At 32.8% G+C, this 27,023-nt stretch overlaps 2 protein-coding genes across 2 annotated transcripts in view; one reads left to right on the forward strand and one right to left on the reverse strand.

Annotated features, from left to right (window-relative positions):
• The window catches only part of LOC106472368 (gamma-glutamyltranspeptidase 1-like), a 26,833-nt gene extending 18,871 nt beyond the window's left edge, over positions 1 to 7,962 (forward strand). Inside the window, exons 6-10 of the mRNA XM_013933010.2 lie at positions 2,668 to 2,923; positions 3,763 to 3,950; positions 4,334 to 4,574; positions 4,898 to 5,011; positions 6,766 to 7,962. Of these exons, the coding sequence (XP_013788464.2) occupies positions 2,668 to 2,923; positions 3,763 to 3,950; positions 4,334 to 4,574; positions 4,898 to 5,011; positions 6,766 to 6,915 (949 nt within the window). The 3' untranslated portion in view covers positions 6,916 to 7,962. The remainder of the gene's footprint in view (positions 1 to 2,667; positions 2,924 to 3,762; positions 3,951 to 4,333; positions 4,575 to 4,897; positions 5,012 to 6,765) is intronic.
• A 13,734-nt stretch (positions 7,963 to 21,696) lies between these two features.
• LOC106472378 (beta-1,4-glucuronyltransferase 1-like) lies at positions 21,697 to 25,930 on the reverse strand. Its single transcript, XM_022401848.1, has 2 exons — positions 24,941 to 25,930; positions 21,697 to 21,906 (listed from the first exon to the last, which is right to left on the reverse strand). The coding sequence occupies exons 1-2, from the start codon at positions 25,928 to 25,930 to the stop codon at positions 21,712 to 21,714; spliced, it is 1,185 nt and encodes a 394-aa protein (XP_022257556.1). The 3' UTR covers positions 21,697 to 21,711.
• Between the last annotated feature and the right edge of the window lie 1,093 nt (positions 25,931 to 27,023).

Here is a 27,023-nt window from a genome sequence, read left to right on the forward strand (position 1 = left end):
AAAGTCCACACAGGTTGGTTCAGTTACTTTAGAACACAAATGTCAAGACATATTATTTCTTCTACATATTATTATTATTACAATATAATCTGTGATAATTCACTTCAGAAACAGCTACTATCTACCCTTATGCCTAATCTCATAATCAAACAATTTAGATCTAGCTATCTATCTAACTGTATAACTACATTTTGTGCGCGTATTTATAGCCTGACTGAAACCTAAAACGTTCTACACACTACAAGATGTTATGATGCAATAATACTCAATTAAAACAACTAGAAAAACTTAGAAGGTCCTAGTAAAATGACGCAATAATTCAACAATCGGCAATTCACAACAATTGAACTACATAACGTATGGCTTGAAAACAGTTACGTAAACAAATCTGCGATAAACCATTTCTTCAAAAAATAAGTAAACTTAACACTCGCGCTATACTTAAGCCATTTAAATCATAACATTATTTATTACCTTAAACAGTCCTGTATGTTTAACACTTACCATCCTTTAAAGAAAGTACCAACAATTTTCTTTTAACAGAACTGAGATTACATAAGCATACGCTCACTATAAGCTTGTAATAAGTTAATTCTAAGAAGAAAGAAAAAACAGTGAAGATTAACTCTGTGTGTTAGAAAAGTGAAAAAGAGAAACTTAATTGGGTTGGAAGTTAAAATAACACGTTTATTTAAACAAAGTGTGCATACATAGGTACCACAGTACAATTATTTAATCAATAAAACATAAAAAATATTCTTTTAAAGTTGAAAAAGACTTAAACAAATTAGTTTACTTTAATCAAAACAACTGCTTCACAAAGTTTGTCTGTATTGGCCCAAAAGGTAGTAAAGAAAGACTAGCGTAAAGATTGTATACAGATTAGTAAGATTCAGTTAAAAAGTGAAAACAAAGTACGTACGGAATGAGGAAGTATAGACATATTTAAAAGCTCAAGAGAATATAGAACAAATCTGTAAATTAAGTTCGTGGCAATAAAATTACAGCGCACATAATAATGGTAACACACAGCAATGAACGTAGAATACTGGCAGAAACAGCAATACAAACCTGTAAACGATAAACACTCGTTGTAAAGTTTTAAAACACAAATACATTACATGTTTGAGCAAGTTTTCATTAAAAAATTTAAATGTTTATTCAGAAACCTTACATGTAAAAACTTAGATAACAGCTAATGCTAGAAATCCGTTAACATACCTGATAAAGGAAATTTTGGCCATTTTCCATTTTGTTTGTACCTTTTTATTGATATAAATATATATGCTACCTTAACCTGATTAGTTTAAAAAAAAAGATTCACGTTTTACAGTTTTAACAAATACTATTTTCTTCATCATGTATCACGTCAATGTACCAAAAACACACATTTAAGTAAACAATTTTAATAACTAAATATTGGAAATTAACTGTGGATTAAAATTAAAAAATATGACGAACATATGGACATTTGATGCAAACTCTAATAGTAGTCACTTAGTGATTTTGGAATTTTTAATAATATAATTAATATACAGCTAAGACTTAAGGAACAAATAGTTGCTGAAGTTAGTTAACATGTAGCACAATAAGCCCCCTCTTCCAAATATGACAAGAAGCTGCCTAAGACCGTGTTCGAAAAATTAAATTCTTGATAGTCGTCATATTTAGGTTCAAAAAGGCAAACTAATGGTCAAACACTTGGTCATAAATCACAATTGTGAACTATTTTTGTGTTTTGCTCTAGAAACATAAAACAAACAAAAAAAAACAACAAGTAGTTTGTTAAAGAATTTGTTTGATGAGTCAGAAATTAACGACTTCAAACTATAAATGTATGATCCAGAAATATATCTGCCAGCGGTACCAGAACTCCAAACCTTAGTTACTAAACAACAACAAAACATCTTCAGGAGTTATGGGTCATTTTTATGTTTTGTCAGCACTTGGTTCATTAGGAAATGATGGAGTCTCTATCAGTTACAGTTGGTTTCTGCCATTGTGGTTTGTAGTTCATAAAGTCTTCTGCTGTGACAATTCCTCCTGTAAATGAGGAGAATTATTCATGTGATTTAATCATATTAGCACATTATTCTACACTAACAGTCACTTTACTAGAATTGCCACCTGATATCAGATTGAACCACCTTTAATCTCGATAAACAACCTTAACTCTACGTGTCAGGATGAACAACATTTAACCACGATAAACAATCTTAACTGTACGTGTCAGGATGAACAACATTTAACCACGATAAACAACCTTAACTCTACGTGTCAGGTTGGACAACATTTAACCTCGATAAAAAAACTAAACTAGGCGTGCCATTTTAAACCCAATTAACCTCGATAAACAACCTTAACTCTACGTGTCAGGTTGAACAACATTTAACCTCGATAAAAAAAAAAACTTAACTAGATGTGTCATTTAGAACCAATTTAACCTCGATTAAAAAAACTAAACTAGGCGGGCCATTTTGAACCCAATTAACCTCGATAAATGACCGTAACTCGACGTGTCAGGTTGAACAACATTTGCCACTGTTAGCAGACTGTTGTCAAAAGTTCGTGTTTTTTTGTGCATTGAAATGATTACTAGGAGATATTGTGTTCAGATCAACAACATTTGTAAGAATTTGAGATAAGGGGAATTTTTTTTCTTATCAGCGGTTTACAAACACAATCCCATGATAATCTAACATTCTATGGTGTTCCTCCACCTGGAAGTGGAGCTTTACTCAGCTATATGATTAACACCTTGGATGAGTATGGATTTAATGAAACAAGCTTCTCAACTAATAATAAAAAAGTACAAAACTATCATCGAATGATTGAAGCTTTTAAGTATGCTTATGCTAAACGAACAGAGCTTGAGGATCCAGGAGTTGATGCATCCTCATCTCAGTATGAACGCATTAGTAAGGTAGCAAGAATGTTAAGAATGTTTTAAAAACTTGTTTGTTTTATAAGTGAGCATATGTTTTTCTTTTACGTACTATATTTTTTTTATAACAGCTACGTGCAAATGTACAGGGTAACATCTAATATTTGCTTTCAGTTTAATTCATTTTAAGGACAAATAAAGCAGTACTAAAGATAATATATTGTAGATAGAGTTATTTTAGGAATTCGAAAAAAAATGTTTAAAGAATAAGAAACATTGATTTCAATTTTGGTTTTACTTTAGCATTTTCATGAAAAAGTAAATGAATTTATAAGGTTAGATACTTCATTACTATTTTATCTTAATTAGTTGTTCTGATACTTAGTAAAAACTTATTCTTAATTTAAACGATAATATTCTACCTGTTTATCAACATAAAACTTGCGGAAAATAACAACAAAATAAAAAAAAAAGAGTCATGACTGTATAAAACTATAAACAAAACTAACCCCAAACCGAAGAATGTTTTGTAACGTTATTTACTTCCTATTCTGCTTATTAAAATATTTGTTATATATGAAAGTAAATTATTAGTTTAATTTTTTTTATTTTACTCAGTTATAAATTTTTATGAATGTTATTACCCGGGACCTTATTAGTTGTTATTTTAAAACCACAGTTATTAAAAAAAAACAACCTCATATTCGTTTTACTGGTGAATTACTAGCAGTGTTTGTTTAGTAAATTTTTGAATAAACATAAAGAGTATTCTACTTATAACTAGTTCTGTATACAGGAATAAAATATTTCAGTAATGTGGATTTATAGAAGTTATTACATAACTGAGGAAAAAATAAGATCTGTATAAATCTTTACAGCTTGTGCAGGAACTCGCGTCTAAGGAATTTGCTAAAGAAACTAAAAATAATATTTATGACAACCAAACATTTGATCCAAGTCATTACGGAGTAGAACCGTTTATCCAAGCAGATTGGGGCACCTCTCACCTTTCCATAGTTGCTCCTAATGGCGATGCTGTTGCTGTGTCCAGTACCATCAATTCTTAGTAAGCATACTTTATTGTGTTACAATTTCATTTTATTCCTTTTATTATTTACTTAAAACTATAAAAATACATTATATACTGTAAACCTGTTTATACCTTGAATTTTAAAGGCTTACGTTTGCATCTACTTTTAAATCGTTAGTTACATTTTTGACGCCTGTCTTTACCTACTTGTGAAGTAATCATACGTTTTGGTGCGTGCAATCATGGCTCTGACGTTTGTAGCATTATAAGCATTATGTTTAATCACACCTATCAACGCATTCTAAGTATTAATTAGTTAACGTATTTGCACTTGCATACATTTTGTGCCAGTACAACTAAATTGTTTTGTTCTGATAAATCATTCACTTCATGAAAAATTCAATAAGTATTTTTTTCAGCTTTGGGAGTAAGAAAGCTTCCATATCAACTGGAATTGTTTTCAACAACGAAATGGATGACTTCAGTTCTCCTAACATTACCAATGCATATGGCATTGTGCCATCAAAGTACAACAAGATATCCCCTGGAAAACGTCCTTTTTCTTCAATGTCTCCGACAATAGTGGTTGATGGCAATGGAAACATCAGGCTCGTGATAGGCGGAACAGGGGGCACCAAAATTACAACAGCAACTACACTAGTAAGTAAAATATATCAATCAACAATGCTGTTTTCACTATAATTTTATTATTAAAATTGGTTTTTGAAAACTATTACTTTCGGTAATACATTGCAATAGACATATGTAGCAACCCGTCAATTAAAGACAAATAGCTATACATAAATATATATATATGTACTTTAATGTCAAAACAACACACTCATCGATGATATTGCAATACTACAACTGATGAAACATTGTTGACAGTACAAATCTCAGTAAAAAGAAAGTTGGTGTGTTAATGTTTTAAAAAATATGGTCTAAGGTAACTTCCTTATATGTAATATTGTTGAACACTCTAGGTCAGCATCCTAAACTTGCGGGCAGGGTTGAGTATCAAGAATGCCATCGATAGCCCACGTATCCACCATCAACTGATTCCGAACACTATTATGTACGAACCTAACTTTCCTGAGGTAAGAAGTACATCATTAAATATACTAACAGAAGGTAACTGGTTCTGTATCTGTAGAAACTCTGCTGTACAACACGTCAAGACAATTAAAAGGTAGAACATGTTCAGGACAAGAGACCTTTGTTACTTTTTTTACAATATGATTTCCATTAGTACTTACTTGTCCTACGTGTACAGATCCTTGTCATCTTTAACTATGATGATAAACCTTAAGCTTTGTAAGATAACTGTTAGATGCCGTGAATTTCTTTGGATTCTGTCCACCAGGCAGTTTTGTACATACAGCCTGTTCCTATTATAGGTATGTCATAAAATAAACTATTGTAAATATATTCGTTCATAGTTTGTATGACATTTGTAAGACATATATGTATCCACAAAAACTTGCTAGATAGGATGTTGGATGATTTAAAATAAAGTCCACAGAGACATTATAGGGCCTTAACTAGGATTGCTCTTAAAATAAAATTACCTTGCCATTAGTCTTAGTTAATGTTGAAAGAGAAATAGAATAATGAATGAAAACTCAAACAAAAAAGTTTATTTACGCTACGAAAAAAACTATGAGTTTTACAAATAAATGTTTCAAAACTGAACAGAAAATAAAATCAAACTAAGCAATATCAAACAAGATTTACATTTTATATTTCTCTATTAAACTTAGAATATTAGATCAGAGAAGTACAGTAAAGCATTCCATGTACCTATATCCACTTTGGACGCAAGGCGTTCTCAGATGACATTGCTAGAATATTCAAAGGAAATAAACATATTTATTGTTATACAAATAAAATAACTTGGCTGAAGACATATTAATCAATTTAACAATAAAAGATTAAGAAATGCTATGCATAAAATAAATTAAATTAAACTGCCTTCATTCACCTCTCAAATATTATAATAGTGCATCCAGCTTCATTCACTGAAATATTTTGTTGAATTTTCGAATTGCTAGGCTAGATCGTCATCAGGAATTGGAAAAGATCTGCACTATCAGTTCACAATAAATTATCAAATGTGGTTGAAGCTCATTGCACTATTTAGTTTACTTCGTATATAACATGATTCATTGCTCATATTAATTTCTACACAATATTATCATATGAAAGACATGCTGACATACAGTTTATTTAGAGTTATTATCATCCTGTCACTGCTTAGGAAAACGATCAAAACATTGCTTCTTTCAACAGCCTGAATTTTTCTTTAACATAATATATGTGATTCATTCATTCGGATAATTCTGGAGCTTCAATTGTGCTTACCTTTCTTTTAGAAATTAAATATGAAGTGATTACATGAAGTGTGAAGTTTAATCTAACCTGTTACTAAAGGGAATATGGTTTACCAACTAAGACAGTTTAAAACTTAAGACTGCTGTAGTATATTTTCAGCTGGATTTATGATAGTGCATTTTTAATGTTTTGACCAAAACGTTAAAATTTTCTGGTTTGCTAGGTATAAACAATAATCAGGAGTCTAATTACATATTATAAACCCAAACATGCAATATCAGTTTAAATTTTAAAGTCGTTTTGACTTTCAATAAACTTACGTAAATTTCCTTATACGTTATGTTCCTTATATTCAAGATCTTTACACATGAAGTAAATAAAGTTTAACCAAATATTTTGATGATTTAACCTTTGAAATCTTCCTTTAAAGAGAATTTTAATCTTTTTGTTGCACTTTCATCAAACCTTTTTCTTAACTAGACTCGTAAAAACTTTGTTATTATGTGTATATATTGAATAGGAACTATTGGAAGGACTAAAGAGAAAGGGACACAACGTTACAGAGATTTCTGGGCGTAGCTCGTTCATTATGGGAATTGCCCGTAAAAAAAGTGGAACGTTGTACGCTAATGCCGATTATAGAAAAGGAGGTGCGTCAGATGGCTTCTAGAGCAAGTTTAATTATCTTTGTTCTTGGGGCATATAATATTTCCATTTGAGTTGTTTTTAAGAATTTGGAAATGAACACTCAGAATAAGAATACTAAAATATTTATATATATAATTGTGCTCTAAGAGGTTCATTAGAATAAAAGTAACGGTCTTTCATATATATGTAAATGAAAATATTTTTCAAACAAACACACACCTCTTAGTGTTCATAAAATGGAAATTCACACCCTTAAAGTTGTAATAAATATAAGTTCACACTTCTGCTATGCATTTGAAAGTGTTCATTTATAAAAAGAACGGAAAGTCATGAAAATGGTATGTGAAAATTGAAAATAAAAACTGTAAACAGGATCACTTACATTTAGATAATTTTATGAGTACAATAAAGTTTTATGAACATACTCTTAGAAGACATTATAGATTTACAAGTAAGTTTACTAGTATGAAGTAGGGCTTCTTAAAAATATTAATATTTATTATTTCATCATTTTACTGTTGGCGTAAAATTGTCTTTTCCAACGAAGGGTGCCAATTCATACTTTTTGGGGTATAACTCTCTGTATCAGTACTTCACACTCACAAAAGTGTAAACCCACAGTTTTTTAAGAGTGTAAAAACTGGTCATTGTTAATTGTGTTGACTATATTGTTCTGAAATGTATCTCTTTCATTTTGAACAACGATTATGATATACTATGATGCAAATTTTCCTGCAAGTGTTTCTAAAAAAATAAAGGCATGCGATTAGGTTATTAATGTTGCTGGACTAAGAAAGCTCTTAATAATCCGCCAATATCTTGCAAGTTGCATAAGAAATGTGTAAGAAAGTGTAATGATTAATATTGTGGTCACTATGTTGAAAGAATATTTTAATAAACTGAGAAACAATTCTAATGTTATGGTTATTGTGATGATATAGTACTTGATTTGACCTATGATTATGATGTTATTACAATCTTTAAATGTATTTCCAGTATTCAGTACACTGTACTTGCGGAACATTAAGCTGATCAATGATTTTGACATTAAAATCATTTTGAATTTATTGCCCAGGATTTTCTATAAAAATAATCACTATTATTTACATTTTACCAAAGAGAAATAGTTCTTTGTAAACACAGAACGAATTTGCCATTTCAAATTGTAAACCTATTTTAGTCAATGAAGAATTTGCTTTTTTTTCCATTATTGAGTCTGAATCTTAATTTGCTATTCATAAGCGACATTGAGAACAAAGAAATCAGTTAAGGCGTCTAATATCCCTGTGGTGTTCCAGTTACTCAGGAATCATTAATGTCCATCTAAAGTAAGATAGAGTTCTCTGTGAATCTTTGCTTGATAAACAAAAGATAACTAATTGAAGTAAATTGGATCATGTTGGGTAATAGTAAGACTAGTACAGATAAATGTGGTCGTTTTTAGTTAATTATAGCACCAAAAATATACGCGCGCTTAAGTTAACAACAATTACGTTGTGCTTATTCTTAAGTAACAACCTAAGATTTGTTTGTATGTAATTAAGCACAAAACTACACAATGGACTATCTGTGCTCTGCCCACCACGGGTATCGAAACCCAGATTCTAGTGTTGTAAGCCCGCAGACATACCGCTGTGCCACGGGGGGGGGGCGCATCAACCTACCACTGGACTACAATATGTTCCAAATAATATGAGAAGTTCTAATATTGAACATCCACAGTTTTATGAGGAAAATTGTTTTAAACTCTCAGACAAAATAATAAACACAATGTCAAATTTAAAAAATATAAGTCAGCTCTCTTCGGATAAAACAGAATAAAGAAATGTAAATCAAATCACATTTAGGGTAACCTACATTTTGTTCAGGTTATCTGGCTTTTGGCTAAAATTTCAATTTGGGACACAAAGTAACATCTATATTAATAGCGTTATACACTTAGAACTATTTTGAATAATGCAAATACTGGCTATTTATGTGTATAAACATATCTCCCGGATTCAACTACTTGGTCGTCATATCATATACTACAACATAAATAGAACATCTGAAAATAGACTGCATTATTATCAACTCTGAAACTGAGAAACACTTGCATTTCTCTTTTATACACACACACATGTTTATTCACTAGGCTACGTGTAGCATAATTATTAGCATTCCAAGTAGAGACTGTACGTCTGGCGATTCGTGGATGATGAATCCTAGCCACTAAAACGTGCTCCTTGCTTTGTGGCTGCGGGTGTATAGCAACAGTGTCGATCAAATCTTACTGTTCTGTCAGAAAACAAGTAGCTAAAGAGTTTAGGGTGGGCATTGTTGAGTAGCTTCCTTCCATCTAGCTTAGAGCTCAAAATTAGGGTAGAAGCACTCGTGTAGCTTTGCGCGATTTTCTGAAACAAATGACATCTAGCCATCGTATAAAGAAGTATAAACCTAAATTGTATTTATTCCTTGGTGTTCTATATCTTCTTCAGTCTATATATATATATAAACCCTTGATTATACTTAGCAACTCGTGACAAGACAGACTTTTATCTTTCTTACAAAGAACAATTTGGCTGATAGTGAATGAACAACTTTTACACAAATTGAACTGATAGGCATTGCTGGGATGTGGCATAAGTTCATTGACAATAAGTTGGTTTAGGTGTGGAAGAAACGTTGCCTGAAAATACTTCTAATTAAGCGGCAGTGTTTGGGTGGGAATTAATATTTTAAACACAAAATGTTCTTTATCTTTTATACAGAAAAGTGTCTGGAATGTGCTGGTAGTTTAACATTTTTGAAAAATAATGACTAAATAATAAACATGCTTTGATGTAAGACTACAAAACTTGTATGAGAACCTGTGTTGTCAATAGTACAAACAGACATCACTTATAAGTCACTCTGGGGATTTAATATTTATCAAAGTATAGTTAGCATTACACAAGGATTCTAAAATTAAGATTTTGCAATATTATGATCGAAAATAAACCTTTTGCAAATCATGTTCGGATCGGAGGATAATAGTTTAAACAACAAGTCTCTGTTAATTACACGTATTCTTTTAAATTTGGAAGTTATTTCTTATGATAAGTTTTAAAACTTACTTTATATTTTTCTGAAAGACAAATTAATGTGAATTATTATCTATAATTATGTATAAAATGCTTTGCCAGTAGGCGTATTTTTCTAGTGTTAAACCAGTGTTTATTTCAAAAGCGTGAATGATGTTAGGCTAATCAAGAATTATACAGGATTTCTAGAAATAGATAATTCTACTATAAAAGTAAGAGTTATTGAGGACGACTTATACCTTAGCAGGAAGTTAGGGATAAAATATTTGTAGAGATAAACAACACTGTAGTCGTAAATGGAATCGAGACTACTTTATTGAAAAAGAAACTTAATATTTTCTTAATGATGTTAGTAAAAAACGTCCTTCACACTCCAGCTAATTATAAGAGAACTTCGCGGGTTCTTCAGGGTTAGTATATATATTTATTTTCTTAAATTTTTAAACCTAGCTTTTTCAATATGTCTTTATTCCCAATGAAATTTCAAGTTCTTATTTTTCAGTGAACCTGTGAGTCATTTGTCAATTCCAAATGAATCTAATTCAGTGATCGGTAAATTTGTAGGGTTGACCTCCAAAACAGTTACAGTAAACTCTCAGTACATTTCAGTTTATTTAATATTATCATAAGAATTCATACAGGAAAGTACAATAATGAGACGTAAAATTGAAAACAAACTGACAAAATTAGAACAATAAGACAGACGAATGAATGGGCAAAACCAAGAAAGGTATGTAAAAATAAATAGTAAAACCAAAAACGAACAAATTATAAATACAAAAAAGTTACTCAAAATTACTACCGTTTGAAAAAAAAATCTCAAGTAACGAACATAAAATTAACACAGATATGCTGTTGGCTATAGATATAAATATTACTAGTGGCCGGGCACGGGCAGGGGGTTAGGGCGCTCGACTCGCAATCTGTGGGTCGCGGGTTCGAATCTCCGTCACACCAAACATGCTCTTCCTTTCAGCCGCAGGGGCGTTATAATGTGACGGTCAATCCCACTATTCGTTGGTAAAAGAGTAGTCTAAGAGTTGATGACTAGCTGCCTTCCCTCTAGTCTTACACTGCTAAATTAGGGGCGGCCAGTGCAGATAACCCTCGTGTAGCTTTGCGCGAAATTCAAAACAAATAAACCAAGATAATTTATCCACTTATATGATGCAGGATGGGTTAATGAATAACAGATTGTTGTTAATATCACTGATATCAGGCATAAAGCTCAACAAAAAAAAAAATTGGTTATAAAATTTTCAGAGTCAAGGGTGTTGCGTGAGTCTTTTGTTTGGGCGGGATATTCCGTCACATATACTATATAACACTTTTGAGATGGTGAGAATAATGCTCTGCAAAAAACATTTATTTAGGGATGCTGTTTGTTTGTCCACGAAGGGTGCTCAATGGGGGTTGCCCCTTGAACGGTCAGAGATGAACTATCTCTTTTCACTCATTTGTGAAAGCTAACCCTTCTCAATCCTCTTATACACATCGGGGTAAATAAAATGTAGATGACAAGACTACTACATTTCAAAAAGGTGTGGGTGGACAGGTTTTCATCCATGAAGATCTGTTGAAGACAGAATTAAGAATTAAATACACGCAGTAAAACACTTGCACAGCTATCTAGAAAGTTGATCATTAAGATCACCTGCATCCTAGTTTATTAGTTAAAAACAAAATCAGAAAAACACCACAACGCACTGCCACCTGTAGTCCCAGATTCTACAAGGACTTCGCTAGTCTTTGTGCCATATGTCCACTATCTGAAGACACCACGTAAACATATCCAACTGCAAATATTTGTGGACACACGGAATTAAAACAAAAATAAACACTTTTTTTTTACCCAACTCAAACAAATCATGCTATTATAATATAGTCAGTGTACAAAAAAGGTTTATTTTCAACTAAATAGGCGGAAGAGTGAAAAATATATTATGCATTTTATTGTAAACATAAAAGGAACATTTTCAACCAATTAACAGTCATGAATACCTTCTCTGAACAATCGGATAAGAATGAATAATCAAAAACTATCTCAAGAGCTATGTTTAAGACCTGAGGAAATGGAATGTTCAAACACTCAAAGAGCTGAATGAAGATTTAGGACTCCTCATGTCTTTGTTCTTCTCCATAGAGTTAAATGAAGATTTAGGACACCTCATGTCTTTGTTCTTCTCCATACAGTTAAATGAAGATTTAGGACACCTCATGTCTTTGTTCTTCTCCATAGAGTTAAATGAAGATTTAGGACACCTCATGCCTTTGTTCTTCTCCATACAGTTAAATGAAGATATAGGACGCCTCATGTCTTTGTTCTTCTCCATAGAGTTAAATGAAGATTTAGGACACCTCATGCCTTTGTTCTTCTCCATAGAGTTAAATGAAGATTTAGGACACCTCATGCCTTTGTTCTTCTCCATACAGTTAAATGAAGATATAGGACGCCTCATGCCTTTTCTCCAAAGTTTCCCAACGAATTGTAACTTGTGATAGTTTTAATCAACAAGTACATCAACTTTATTACTGCATATAAAAAAAATTATAGTTTGCCTTGAAAACTGATGAGATGTAGTAATGATTATAGTAAAGATTAATTGAGAAACAAAGACTTACTGAATTTAGGAGTAATGTCCAATTCTCTCGGGCCCCCCAGTGGATTAGTAGTAAGTATGAGGGCTAATAACGCTAGAAAAAAAGATCGAGTTTCGATGCCCGCGGTGGGCAAAGCACAGATAGCCTAATGTGTAGCTTTGGGCTTAACAACAAATAAACAAAACAATTTTCCTGAGAAGCATATAAATATTACACTTTTTTTTTGTAAAACTTCAGCAGGCTTATAGAATCAGTGCCTTGTCACATGCTTACTTAAAATGAAATCTAATTCTGGCCAAGCACCATCTATGGGGTTGTAAATTGCCTTAAATGATGAAGCAAGAAATTTGACAAGTGAAAATTGCAAGTCTTAACATGATTTCAGTTAAATAAAAAATATAATTTACCATTGTATTTATGAAACATGGTATATGGGTGATAGAAATAGAACAGACGTGAATTTAGTACACTAAAAAACATGAACATTTTCTTTGTTTTGTCATCAAACATAATTTTGATCAATAAATCCCTAAGTGTCAGTTATCACACCCCAGGACAAACTTAATTTTATTACCCGATCTCAGCTGAATGTAATTGTTGATTGGATAGAGTTTAGTAAACTAAGCAACAGTACAGTTCGCTGAATAGTTCAACTTAAAACATAAAATTATGAAATGTGAGGAAATGGAAAGTTTGTTTATACCAAATAGAGATTGATTGCAAACCCATTGAAGTCAAACATTCAAGAAAAAGGTGTAATCTTACATATGGACGATATATTGAGAAGTCTTTAGGGAAACAAATGCCATGAAATAAATGAGTTTTAGAGTAAATCACTAGTTATCGGGCATCACCCATTGTTATAGTAGAAGGACAAATTCGACACAGTTTTTGCATAAACAACGTCACGAAGTAAGATGTATTTCAAAGATTGATTCCACCCCCTTGATTATTTTATCTTGGGCTTAAAAAGTGGATAATGGTAGAGAGAAATAGACAAAGAAAACCGAAACATTTAGTTTAAGCAGTTGAGTCTGGTAATTTCTAACAATTAGTCTGTGCTACGATCAGTGACTTATATGATCGGTAATATGATCATCTTTTAACACATGTTCCAACTTCATCATAGGATAATGAAGGAAAAAAAGGTCTGCCCAAGTATGATAAAATATTTTACTTAAACTTGTGACTAGGTTTATATAATAAACTTATTTATATGTTAATCGTAATTTAAGAAAGATTTTCTGTTGAAGTGTAGAACTGGCAAGCACTCAAATTTCGACAAAAAAAAAACTATTCCGAGCCCATTTAGAGTTCTTCCTTAGCATCACTCAGTTTTATCTTCTCTTTTTTCATATCCATAATTCCTTAAAGGTGCAACAAACATGGTTATAGCAGTGAGAAAAAAAAAAGAACTGAGGTATTTTCTCCAATGAATGCATGAATATAAAACTAACAAATAAAGCATGCTGTAGAATTAACACTGCATATTTAGCATCAATATGCCACTATATTGAACATCTGTATAGCGTCAAACAGTAAGAATAGTTTAAGGAAACAAATGTCGTCAAACAAATAACAGTACTAAATCAAAACATTATTAGTATTTAGACATTGCTCATTACCTTAATAGAGTGAAAGATTCTTTGATTCAGTTTTTACGTGAACTACCAAATGAAAATGGCCCCAGAAAAGAAGGGTGACTTTCCCTTACCAAGAATTGATTTTACTCCGAGTGTGCGTTTCTTGCATAATGGCAAGGAGGAATATACAACAAAAGAAGCAAGACAGATCTTCCAGCAGTTTATTGTTCCACCGTTTAAACTGTGCACTGGTCAATAATTTTTGAATAAAGGCGTGTGTTCTATCTCGACTACCATGGCATGTAATTTTTTGACATGATACATGTACTTCATAAGATAAAAGTTCTGTTCAAATCAAATAGGCTGCATGGCCTGATGGTTAGGGTACTCGCCTCTCAATCTTCGGGTTGCGGGTTCGAACCCCTATCACTGAACATGCTCGCCCTTTCAACAGTGGAGCGTTATAATTTGAAAGTCAATCCCACTATTCGTTGGTAAAAGAGTAGCATAAGAGTTGGCGATGAGTGGTGTTGACTAGGTGTTAAATTAGGGACGGCTAGTGCAGATATCTCTCGAGTAGCTTTGCGCGAAATTCAAAAACAAATAAGCAAAATAATATGATCAGATATTTACTACACTCAAGAAAAATGTTGCTTCAACGTTATTTTCTTACGGGTGCTAGTGACTACACAGTAGAAGCTGCGTCAAAACACCTACACAATAGAATATAGATCATTTTCTATTTCAATAAATCCATGTACTCACCGGAAAAATAATGTTCTACAAGATATCAGCATTTATTAAGTACTGTTTAAGTTCTGATTTGTTTCCAACATTAAGTCACTGTGCACACTTTTCCGTCCAAGTTCATAGTGCTGCCCATATTTTGTTAAGTACAGTGCCTTGCAAACGTTTCATCCTCCCCCATGCATTGTTTCTACATTTTGTTGCTGTCTGAGCTTGCAATCATGATACTTTCAAATGGGACTTTATATTTAGAATCTACACAATCTACTCCAAACTAAGAAAGCTAAAAAACTCTGATATTACGTACGTTAGATTTTCAAAAAAATTGGAATATTCTCAATCGCATAAGTATTTAACCCCTAGCTACGGCAACTCTAAATCAGTTCAGGTGCAAAAGATTAGTTTGAAGGAGCACATAATTAGTGTAATAGTCTTTGTTTATGTGTAATAAAAGTGGTTTAACTTGACTTCAGAGTAAATGCATCTGTTCAAGCCACAACTCACATAGTGATACGACACACCAACCATGAAGACCAAGGAGCTTTCCAAAACACGTCAGGGATAAAGTGGTAGAGAAGCACAGATCAAGAGAAGGTTACAATAAAATTTCAAAGTCAGTGATTATCCCTTTGAGTACAGTGAAGTCGATCATAAAGAAGTGGAATGTGCTTCATACCACCCAGTCACTACCAAGATCAGTCCGCTCTCTCAAACTACGCAGACTGACAAGCAGGAAACTGATTAGGGATGCCACTGTGAATTTAAAAGACTTGCAAAGTTCCATGCCTGAGATGGGAGCCAGTGTTCAACACGTAAGCTAAACACAGCACATCATCCAGTCAACACCATTTCAACTGTCAAGCATGGTGGTAGCAGCATCATGCTTTGGGAATTTTTCTCATCAACAAAGACTGGGAAGCTTGTCAGTATTGAGGGGAAGATGGGTGGTGCAAAGTACAGGCGAATCTTAAAGAAAACTTGCTTGAGTCAGCCAAGAATACAAAACTGGTTCGAAAATTCACATTTCAGCAGCTCAAGGCCAAAGCCACACTGGAGTGGTATCAAAAGAAGAAAGTGAATGTCCTGGAGTGGCCCAGCCAAAGTCTTGACTTGAATCCCATAGAAGATTTATGGCGAGATATGAAGATTGCAGTCCATCAACGATCCCAACGAACTTGTCAGAATTGGGGCAAGTTTACTAGGGAGAATGGACAAAAATTACGCCATTCCATTATGCAAAGCTGGTAGAGACTTATCCAAAAAGACTCACAGTAGTAATTGCTACCAAAGATATTTCCACCAAGTACTGACTTAGGGGGGGCTGAATACTTATGCAATCAAAAAATTTCAGTTTATATATTTTCTTTGCAGGTTTTGCTGACATTCAATCTCTTTCACAAATAACATTGTTAAGTTTGATCATTAGAATTTTGAATAAAAATAAATTCATTAAAATAATTGTTTACATTAATTGTATTTCATCAAAATGTGACATTATTGTTAGACGTGAATACTTTTGCACGGCACTGTATTTAAATCGTGAATGCCAGATAACAAACTGACTGCAAAAATCACCTGGCGTATGATATTTACTGTAAAATTATTTGCAGGAATGGCAGCAGTAGGCACTTTTAATAGTGAGATTTCCGTGATGGTCAAGGAAGATAATTAAAATTCCTTTACATGGTGCCGATGAATAAAATTGTATAACAAACAACTTCAAGATACCTAAACTAAGAATACGAGTATTTGTCTTATCTTTACAATAACTTTGAAGTATGAAGAACATCTTAGAATGCATTTAATCTATACAATGCATCAATAAAGATGTGTCTATTTTGATGGAATTTATTGAAACATTGTAACGACATACTGTATGGGATATGGAGAAAAAAAGACCATTTGCAGTTGACACTATTCAATTTCTTTCACCTAAAAGGAATTCACTTTCCCTATAATAATTCAACAGTTAGAAGGTTTTATATTGCATGCCAAAGACAGTATTCGATTAGACATCACTAACCTTGAAAAACGTTGTGCTAAACCTATGAATAATATGAAAAACCCATGAAAAAGTTACATGCACAACAGCTCACATTTGGAGATATAAAAGGGCAGCTAACAACTGATGTATTCTAGATCTATTGCGAAAGTGAAATTATTTCAATAAATACACCACTGTTACTGTGAGCAATTTCAAACAGTTCATTTAACAGAAACTCTACGGAGATTCTAACAGTAATCAGGTTTATAAAGTGACAGATACTCTATCTGGAGTATAGGTGTAATCAAGTTAACACTTTTGTTTTCTTTGAGGTTAAAAATGCTTTCGATGTTGTTAGTCATTGGACTTTTATTTTATACATATTTTGGTAACTGCAATACAACTTTGGAAGATATAATATTTAATAAATCTTTCTGCTTTTGAAATGAAGTATCGCAGGGATCAGGTTCTTAGTTTCCTCTTGAATATTTTCTTTGTTAATAGCAATTCTTTTCCGTTGAAGTGCGTCAAAAGATTTAGAGTACGTCAAGTAATTTTCGAAGTGTTACAGATGGTGATTTTATTTAATGTATTTAAGCTATCTTTCATGTCTTCTGAATTTTTTATTACGATAATATTTTTACTTTTAATTGTTTGTTTGTTTGTAATTAAGCACAAAGCTACACAATGGTCTATCTGTGCTCTGCCCACCACAGGTATCGAAACCCGGATTCTAGCGTTGTAAGTCCGCAGACATACCGCTGTGCCACTGGGGAGCACTTTTAAGTGTAACTTTCGCCAAGAATAATGAATATATCTGTAAAAGGAAAAAAAATAACTCGGTGATTTTTCAATATTTGCTCTCTAAAGTGTTATTTACTCCTCCTTTTGTTTTCTCACCTGGTGGGTTAGCAGTAAGCTTATGGACTTACAACGCTAAAAGATGGGGTTCCATTCACGCTGTGGACCGACAGCAGATAGCCCATTGTGTAGTTTGCGCTAAAATAACAACTTTTCTTTTTACATTATCTTTGACAGAAGAGGATGAACTCCGTGACCGTGATCAGGAGAAAGATATCTGAAAGTCCAAACTCTAGAACAAAGCTATCTGTTAACCAACATTATTGAAGAAATAACAGAAATATTACTATATAGAAATTCGCGATGACGTATTGGTATTTTTATTCTTAATGGTACTTTATATGCACATAGGATAAAGGCCATATAAGATACCACGAAGGTTCAGATATAGCCGTCCCTAATTTTGAACGACTGACCAAATAGAATGCAGCCAGTCAGCAATATCTACTGTTACTTTTATAACGTGACCACAGCTGAAAGTTCGGAGTTTTTTTCTGGAACACCACGTAGCCCGGCACACTAACATCGCTATAAAAAGTTATATTAAGCAGGTGAAATCTGGCGAAGCCACCTGTTGCAAAGGTGATTTTTTGCAAGTTTATCCTATGTTGTGTTTTTCTGTGCTTCAGATATAACTGCTTAGTTCTATTGCAGTACCAAATAATGCTGTTTGTTAGAGAAAAATCTACTTTTTTGAGATGTTAATATGATTGATTTTTCTATGACATTACTAATATACCCAACCGTTTGAAGCTGTTTGTTACAGAGAAATGTACTTTTGTGAGATGCTAATTGGACTGAATAGTTATACTACAGAATTAATACTGCCAAACGATGTTATTAGCAACCAAGAAATATACTTTTATGAGATGCTAATTGGACTGAATAGTTATTCTATAGAATTAATACTGCCAAATGATGTTATTAGCAACCAAGAAATATACTTTTGTGAGATACTAATTGGACTGAATAGTTATACTACATAATTAATACTGTCAAACGATGTTATTAGCAGCCAAGAAATATACTTTTGTGAGATGCTAATTGGACTGAATAGTTATTCTATAGAATTAATACTGCCAAATGATGTTATTAGCAACCAAGAAATATACTTTTCTGAGATGTTAGTTTGATTCAATAATTCTACGGCGTTGCTAATTTAGCCAAACACTTCATGCTGTTTGCTACATAGAAACATACTTTTATCAGATGTTAACTTAATATGAAAGCTATACTGTAAGGCTAATATCGCCACATGATGCTGTTTACCAGGGAAAGAGAGATATACTTTCGTGAAATACTAAAAGTTTGAACAGCTATATCGAAGGAATTTTATTACACAAAGTCAAACATAGAAATATACTTTTGCTCTGATATGATATGCCATATTGCTAAATGCTATAACTTTTGCTGGGCAGTTTTATTTTTAGGAATATTTTTCAAGTGTAAAAATATAGTATTAATATATTTACTTTTTGTATAAATATGTCTATTTTAGATTATGTCCCCTGGTAGGACTGTGGTAAATTTAATGACTTACAACGCTAAAATTCGGGGTTCGATTCTCCATGGTGGACACAGGAAACAGCCCAATATGGCTCAGCTTTAAAACAAACAGATTTAGATTATTTACTATGTATAGTAGCCAACATTTCCAAGTGGCTCACACATATTGTACATTTTTCTTTTAATGTATACGAGTAACTGTTTCAAATGTGTAATTCGATACATTGCTAACTCATAATACTAGTTCGTAATTTTCTATCAGTTCCAATCTTAGTGTGTAACTGCACATTGTACTATGTGCACTATGCCCAACACTGAGATAGAATCTCGAATTTGAGCATTATACCGAATAAGTCTAGTGTGTTCTGGTACATATATTTTTACGAAAGAAGTCACTTCTACATACATAATGTTTAAAACAAGAACGTGAAACGTTTTGGTAAAAACTTATTTTTTATTTTCCAAATAAAAGCCACATAATACAAATGTTATATATTCTAAGAAATGAAAGTAATAGAATACAGACTGTTTCTTTTTTCACCTTTCTAAAAACCTACACAATATGAAGTGTTTATTTCTGCAAGTATTTAAACAAGCTTTTACCATTGACTTACTTTTTGTCATGTTACACTGAATCTTTGGTATCTAACTATTTTATCTCTTCTTAAATATTTATATATATATATAATTACTCGAAATGACATGTTTTGACTCTATTTAAAAGCTCAACTTGAAGCTATCTGCGCTAGCTGTCCCTAATTTAGCAGTGTAAGACTAGAGGGAAGGCAGCTAGTCACCACCACCCACCGCCAACTCTTGGGCTACTCATTTACCAACGAATAGTGGGATTGACCGTCAAACTATAACGCCCCTACGACTGAAAGAAAGAGAATACCAAAGATTCGAACCCGCGACCCGCAGATTGCGAGTCGAGCACCCTAACCACCTGGCCATGGCGGGCATTGTTTGTTTGTTTGAAGTTATGTACATAACTACACAATGGACTATTGTAAGTCCACAGACATACCGCTGTGCCAATGGGGGGGATTGAATTAAAGACTGAAGAAGACAGGTGAGATTTTTCTACTACCAATCAACTTGAATGTTTTGAAGCAGTACATAAATGCTAGTAAATATCATGCTTTTCAAAAACTACTTTAATAAAGCTATAACTTTTTAACCCCGAGTAAGCGATCTTTAATATGTTTTTATAAAATCGAAATGTGATAAAATTATAAAACATTTGAGGTACTGTTTAGTAAATTTAACGAATTATTAGTCTGGAAAAAAGTTTTGTTTTTAATCTTGTTATTTCTATATTAGAAATAAACAATGATATAACTAGTGTTTTCGCTTCAATTAAAGTTCACCACAAATTAACAGATAAATTTCTTCATAACTCACTCGTCAACAGTGGAGTAAAGAAATTCAGAAATTGTAAGTAAATAAAGTATCGTTTCATTTAGTATATTATCTGCTATTAATTCTTACTTTGCTTTGTCTAATTTAATGTACGTGAATCACAATTGTATCAATCTAGACAATGTGTAGAACTGTCTAGTTATAACAGCTTCTGCATATGAAATTTTTTTTCTGTATTAAAAAGAATATGTTTTTTTTGCATATCTGCTTGAAATCGTAACTGATGTGTGAGTGTAGTAAGCATTACTTCAGTATTTTGTATCATAAAAATATAGCGATAATTGGCAGAAAGTGCGTGTTAAATGGACAAACTATTAGCCTCGCTACACTTGAAACACAGCAGCCAAATGAGGCCCCTCAGTGGCACAGCGGCATGTCTGCGGACTTACAACGCTAGAAACCGGGTTTCGATACCCGTGGTGGGCAGAGCCCAGATAGCCTTTGTGTAGCTTTGTGCTTAACTTAAAACAAACAAACAAGCCAAATGAGAAACACATAACGTGAATGTTACCGTTGTGCAAAGCAAACAGTGCTTTAGTGTACTGTAAAAGAAATGAAGAATCAAGTAAATGATAGTTTATTAAAAAAAAAGAAAGAAAACAGTACAAATATTCATTATTCTGAAGAATTTGGAAAAATAATTAAAGTAAACAACTTTTTGCGTAGATGGACAAGTATTTCTTTGGCCGTCAAATGTGCTATTAAATATTTTAGCAATAAATAAATATCTAAATATAAATACAAAATTACAACACCAAAAGTTTTATTACACGTATGCAGTAACTCACAATTAATTATTCCAAAAAATTTCTAATAAAGACAGTAAAATGGCTTTTGAATGAAGTTTTAACAATCAAATTAAAAACTGTATCAGAAGACCAAGACGACTATTTGTTAAACTAATAATGTTGTGGCAGTTGTATGACAGAAAAATTGTATATATTGCTTTCTTTCATTTTCAAAAATTAAACTTCTACTACGAAACTTCAGATTACTAATGTGATTTATATTTGTTTCGGGGGGGGGGGGGTTTAGATAATAATGTTTTTTCTTCAGCAGTTTATTCTATCCGGATATTTTTGTTGTAACTCACCCATGATTTGTTTAAAGATATTGAAATTCTTGCCAACAAAAGGCAATCTTAACTTCTTCCGGTCAACATCGATCCTCTTGATTCCGGGTGCATGGACTAGGAAAGCGTCGTCGAGAACATGGAGGTCGTAGTTTTGGAAACACAGCTCTAAAGCCTAAAGTGCATAATGATAACAATGTATCATCAGGAAAAAACTGTTTATACAAAAAGTTAACACTTATTTTTTTTTGTTTTTACAGAGTCTAAAATTAAAGAATCCAAATTATAGTTCGACAATCAACCAAATGCCAAAAACGAAAAATTAAGATGATTAAAAAATAAAGACTGAAATTATATTAAATGGGTTAGAAAAGTTATTCATATAAATGGTATTTATTAACTGAGATATCACGTCAATTCTGTTTCATAAAGGGCTGAACAATTTAACAACATCTTCAATATCCCCGATCCCAGCGCCTGCCGTTGACTTATTGAATGGCTAGTTACTTGAAAAGGATCTTAAGATATTTCCCACAATTCCTAAGATTATTTTCCTCAGCCAAGCGTTCAACGTTTAAAAAAAGAAGAAAGTTTATATGCTAGCCTTAGTAATAAACGTGTTAACTGCTGTACAATATAATTCCGGTTAATTCTTTAAACTTACACTTACTCAGTGATCTCCGATTTCTCACTATACTATTGATGTATAACACAATGAAAATAGGCTCGATGTCAATATAGATCATGTAAAGTTGTTATTCAGAGTAACTATGTTTTACATGTTTCAACGTGCAATGAATTACTGCTTTCTTTCTTACGAAAAGTCAGAGGCTTTTATTGCCAGGTTAATTCTCTGATGGGCCCGGCATGGCCAGGTGGTTAGGGCGCAATCTGAGGGTCGCGGGTTCGAATCCCCGTCACACCAAACATGCTCGCCCTTTCAGCCGTGGGGCGTTATAACGTGACGGTCAATCCCACTATTCGTTGGTAAAAGAGTAGCCCAAGAGTTGGCGGTGGGTGGTGATGACTAGCTGCCTTCCCTCTAGTCTTACACTGCTAAATTAGGGACGTCTAGCGCAGATAGCCCTCGTGTAGCTTTGCGCGAAATTCAAAACAAACTAATCCTCTGATACCAATTTATATCCAATATTAGCCAGTGAAAACATAAACCATATCCGCTTTACTATTAAATATCCCTTTGTTATCCATTCTTGTAATAGTTTGTCACCATATTACAAAGACTATCCAGTCTAATAGTTCAGAGTTTAAGAACGAACACATAGTGCTATTATCTCCAACACTACTGGTTACATAAAATACATGATTTTTCTCTTGGATTAATATTTTTTATTTGTTTTGTTGTTAACCGGAACGCTACATAATGGATTATCTGCGCTATGCACACCACAGTGATAGAACCCTCATAAGCCCTCAAGTTCACCGCTAAACAACTGAGGAATAGGATGGGAATAATTTGAGTAAAATTCCAAAATTTTCTCAGTACTAACCCTAACTTTACACCAACCCATGACTTCGTAGGTAATTAACTTTACACTAACTCCCAGCCCATAATCCGCATACATAATTAAATTTACACTAGCTTCCAATCCACGATTTGCAAAGATAACTGAGAAAAAAACAAACTCTTCAGCTTGTTTCTATTTACTCCAGATATTCTTGCCCCTACACGATGTCACTATATTAAACAAGAGAAGTTTTTCTAACCATTCGAGGTTGACTGAATATTGTAATCAGGTAAAGAAAAACATTTTGTGACTAATACTTTTACATATACTGTACTTCCTGGGATTTGAAATAACAAGATGCGCATGCAGAACGACAACTGGCAAGTCCAATAAACACACCCAGTTACGCCATAATCTTTCAGACACATTTATACATGTTTTAAATTTAACTAAAACTAAGCAATATTTATTTCCTAATTATAATGTCATATGTAGAGTAAAACCGTATGTTGAGAAGTAAAGATCTTCAACGTTTTCTTGCCAACTGATGATACCGCAGATACAGTTTGTTTGTAATTAAGCACAAAGCTACGCAATGGGCTATCTGTGCTCTGCCCACCACGGATATCGAAACCCGGTTTTTAGCGTTGTAAGTCCGCAGACATACCGCTGTGCCACTGCGGGGCACGTGTTTTGTGAAACTTGTGTTTTTAAGTGTAGAACAACGAAAAATAGTTCCACCTTAGGGTTTCAAAATATAAATAGTCTCCTCAGTCTGAGCCTACTAAACCTTAATCTCAGTTGATAAAGTTAAGTTTTAAAATATAATTCCAAAAATTACTTATGTTTTGAACTAAAATATTGTAATATTGATATTTCAAGTAAATTTTTATACATTCCAAAAAAAAAAAAGACAAAAGTTTTTTATTTATTTAATGCATTTGTAACTAATTATGCCGTTTTAATTGATAAAATTAAAACCGCATAAATAAATCTTTCACAATCACAATTACGTTCATACAAATGAAAAATTTAAACATTAAAGAAACGTTGGAACATGTTTACAGGTAAATGTTGTTAATTAAAACTGCATAATTAGTTACAAATGCATTAAATAGATAGGAAACCTTTACCTTTTCACTTGTTGAAATGTAAAAAAGTAAAAATATCGGTTGCAAGAAATTATAAAATCTATGAACTGAATTCTTGTGTACAATACGAACTTTCAAATCATAGAACGTTTCGTAAACATTTAATGACGTACATGTTGTTGTTGACTCTCCTAGTCTAACAGTCACCTAAAATAATTAGTTTCTTCTACAATTTCAAAAAATTATCACATAAATTTAATTAGGAATTTTAAACTTTTAAGTAATATAAGTAAATAAATAGACTTTATGTCAATGTAATTCAAATTGTTGGTTACGTCTATTTCTGTAGTTCCAATATGTACATAAAAAGTGAGAATAAATTCAAAATTTGAAATGATTAGTAATTTTACTATTTCGCAATTTAAAAACTTAACATTTTATTTCATTTTAATACTTCTTCGGCCTTTATTTAACTGGCACAGACTTGTCTTTATCAAAAATAAAAAATCGTTTCGTAAAAACAAGAGGTGTTGATATTAAAATATTTATAGAAAAAACTTTCATTACAAAATATAAGAACAAGCAAAATTTTTGTCAATACATAACAATTGTTACCATAAGCTATATAATAAACATGTTTCTGTCTGCTTACCACTTGCATTTTATTATATTTTCCGTTCCATGACATCCTCTCTTCAAAAAGCGGATCCTTATTGGTCCCAATGAAAAATGGTTCCCACCCAGAGTATTTCCCGATTCTTCTTCGTTTTGTGCTAAGGAAAATATTTAGTTTAACTGGCGATCCTTGGATTTCTAACCATTGGGATAGCTTAGGAATCATGTGACACATCCTGCAAAAGTAGTAGTGAAAAGGAATGGCAACTTTTTTTTCCATAAGTAGTTTTAAATCTGGTTTCTTCGTTGGTGGTTCTGTACCAAGTTGTACCTCAAAAACAGGCAAAACAAATACTTGGCGCTTTGTTGAGAAATTTGGCGTTTTATTTTTCAAGTCATCAATAAGGCGAATGAATCGAGGGATTATATTCTCACTCGGATATAGTTCGATATCTGATGCAAAGACGTAATGCGTTTTGGCAGCCATCCTTGCAATGTTTCGAGCTACATTAATAGGATAAGGAAGGACTTTGCGTCGTACGTACGATTCAGTATTAAATAATGGTTTAGACTTGCATTTAGATTTACTTCTCCCAGTTCTTGAACCATTAGTTTTCCAGGCCGTGTTTGTTAAGATTCTGGTTGATTCCAGCAACGTAGTTGTGGGTGGGTGTAACAGGTCATAAAACAAATGCCACGTCACCCAATGTCTTACACATCGATGACCACAATCTCGCAAATATTCAATGTTTTCTCGGGATTGTCGAAAATCATCTGCAGGAACATAAAGCGCGACTGATATCGGACCTTGCCATCGACGACAAAGTTGTTCCACGTGATACTCGAACCCAGATGTAGCCTGAGTGGTTAATGTCACAGTGCTGTTAAAACCAGCTGTTTTTTCAGCCTTGTATGAGTTTTCCAATACGCAATAAAGGTCGTGAGTTTTACCAAAACAGGTTATGTTGACTACTTTGTTCAAAGTCTTGTCACTTATAGTGTAATTTATCTTTGATACTTCGTTCATTATAGTCCTTGTCAGTTCTGGAGTTTTACTAAAATAAACTTGATGCACTGATAAATTTGTTTTGTTGTACGTCGCATTTATCGCTACCAATGGACTTGCATTCACACGCTTTTCTTTCGCTTTAATGATGGGAGAGTCTGTGCTACTTCTGTTAGCTTGCGTGGAGTCCAGGTACTGATTGTGAATCAACAAAGGGACACTGTTAATTATTACCACCCGATAAAAGATGGTGATAGCGAAGAAGCATGGGATCGTTTTTAAAGCCAGCTTTGCAACTTTTCTTAATTTTCTACTGCTGATCGTCATTGCAACAATGTTATGACCAGTTATCTAGACGTCTGATAAATCTTTTCAATTTCAATTTAACAGATGCTGAAAGAAAGAAAAAAATGCAGTATCGTAAAACATGTGTAAAAACACTTTTAGCATAATTGTTTAGAAAAGATGAAAAATAAATTAAATATTTTATTTTAATGAAATTCAAGTAAAGCAAGTGTTATATGTCCTTAATTTTGAACTGATTGACTAAAGCAAGTACAAATAGTCAACAACACCCACTGCCAACTTTTGGGCTCCTCTGATTAAAATGTGTGATTTGAATGTCACTTTTATGGTGCACCCTCAGCCCCAAAACACAGAGTGCATGCGTTTTTGCAGCAATCGGATGCGAACCATGAACTCTTATAATGACACTCCAGCATGCCAACCACAAGGCCACGCTCAGTCCAAAACATTATACAAAACAGTATGGACCTTTTGTTGGAAGTTTCGTACTGTAAAGTAAAGTAAATCTTAACTATGTACGCTTTATACAAGATATGCATATTTAAATAATCTGTTGAAATGTGCGAAGCTATTAAAAGTAACTTACGCATAAATTGACTATTCAATGTTGTTTTTGAATAGATGGATCCTCTTTCTTTTCAGAACTAAAGAAACTCGTTGATTAAAATATCATTTTTTTGGAAATGATGAATAATATGATAGTAGAAGTGAATAATACATTGTTATGATAAATTAAATGATTAACTGTTTTTGTTTCAGCGCAAAGCCACACAGTGGGCTATCTGCTACTCTCTCCACCGTCTTAGGG

The sequence above is a fragment of the Limulus polyphemus genome, unplaced genomic scaffold (assembly GCF_000517525.1).
Source record: "Limulus polyphemus unplaced genomic scaffold, Limulus_polyphemus-2.1.2 Scaffold120, whole genome shotgun sequence".
NCBI classification, from domain to species: Eukaryota; Metazoa; Arthropoda; class Merostomata; order Xiphosura; family Limulidae; genus Limulus; species Limulus polyphemus.

Excerpts from the sequence above, each read along its gene's own strand:
- LOC106472378 (XM_022401848.1), bottom strand. The coding sequence starts at position 25,930 with ATGAACGAAGTATCAAAGATAAATTACACTATAAGTGACAAGACTTTG. Across the intron at positions 21,907-24,940 it reads AATATAATAAAATGCAAGTG|GCTTTAGAGCTGTGTTTCCA; the intron begins GTAAGCAGACAG and ends TATGCACTTTAG.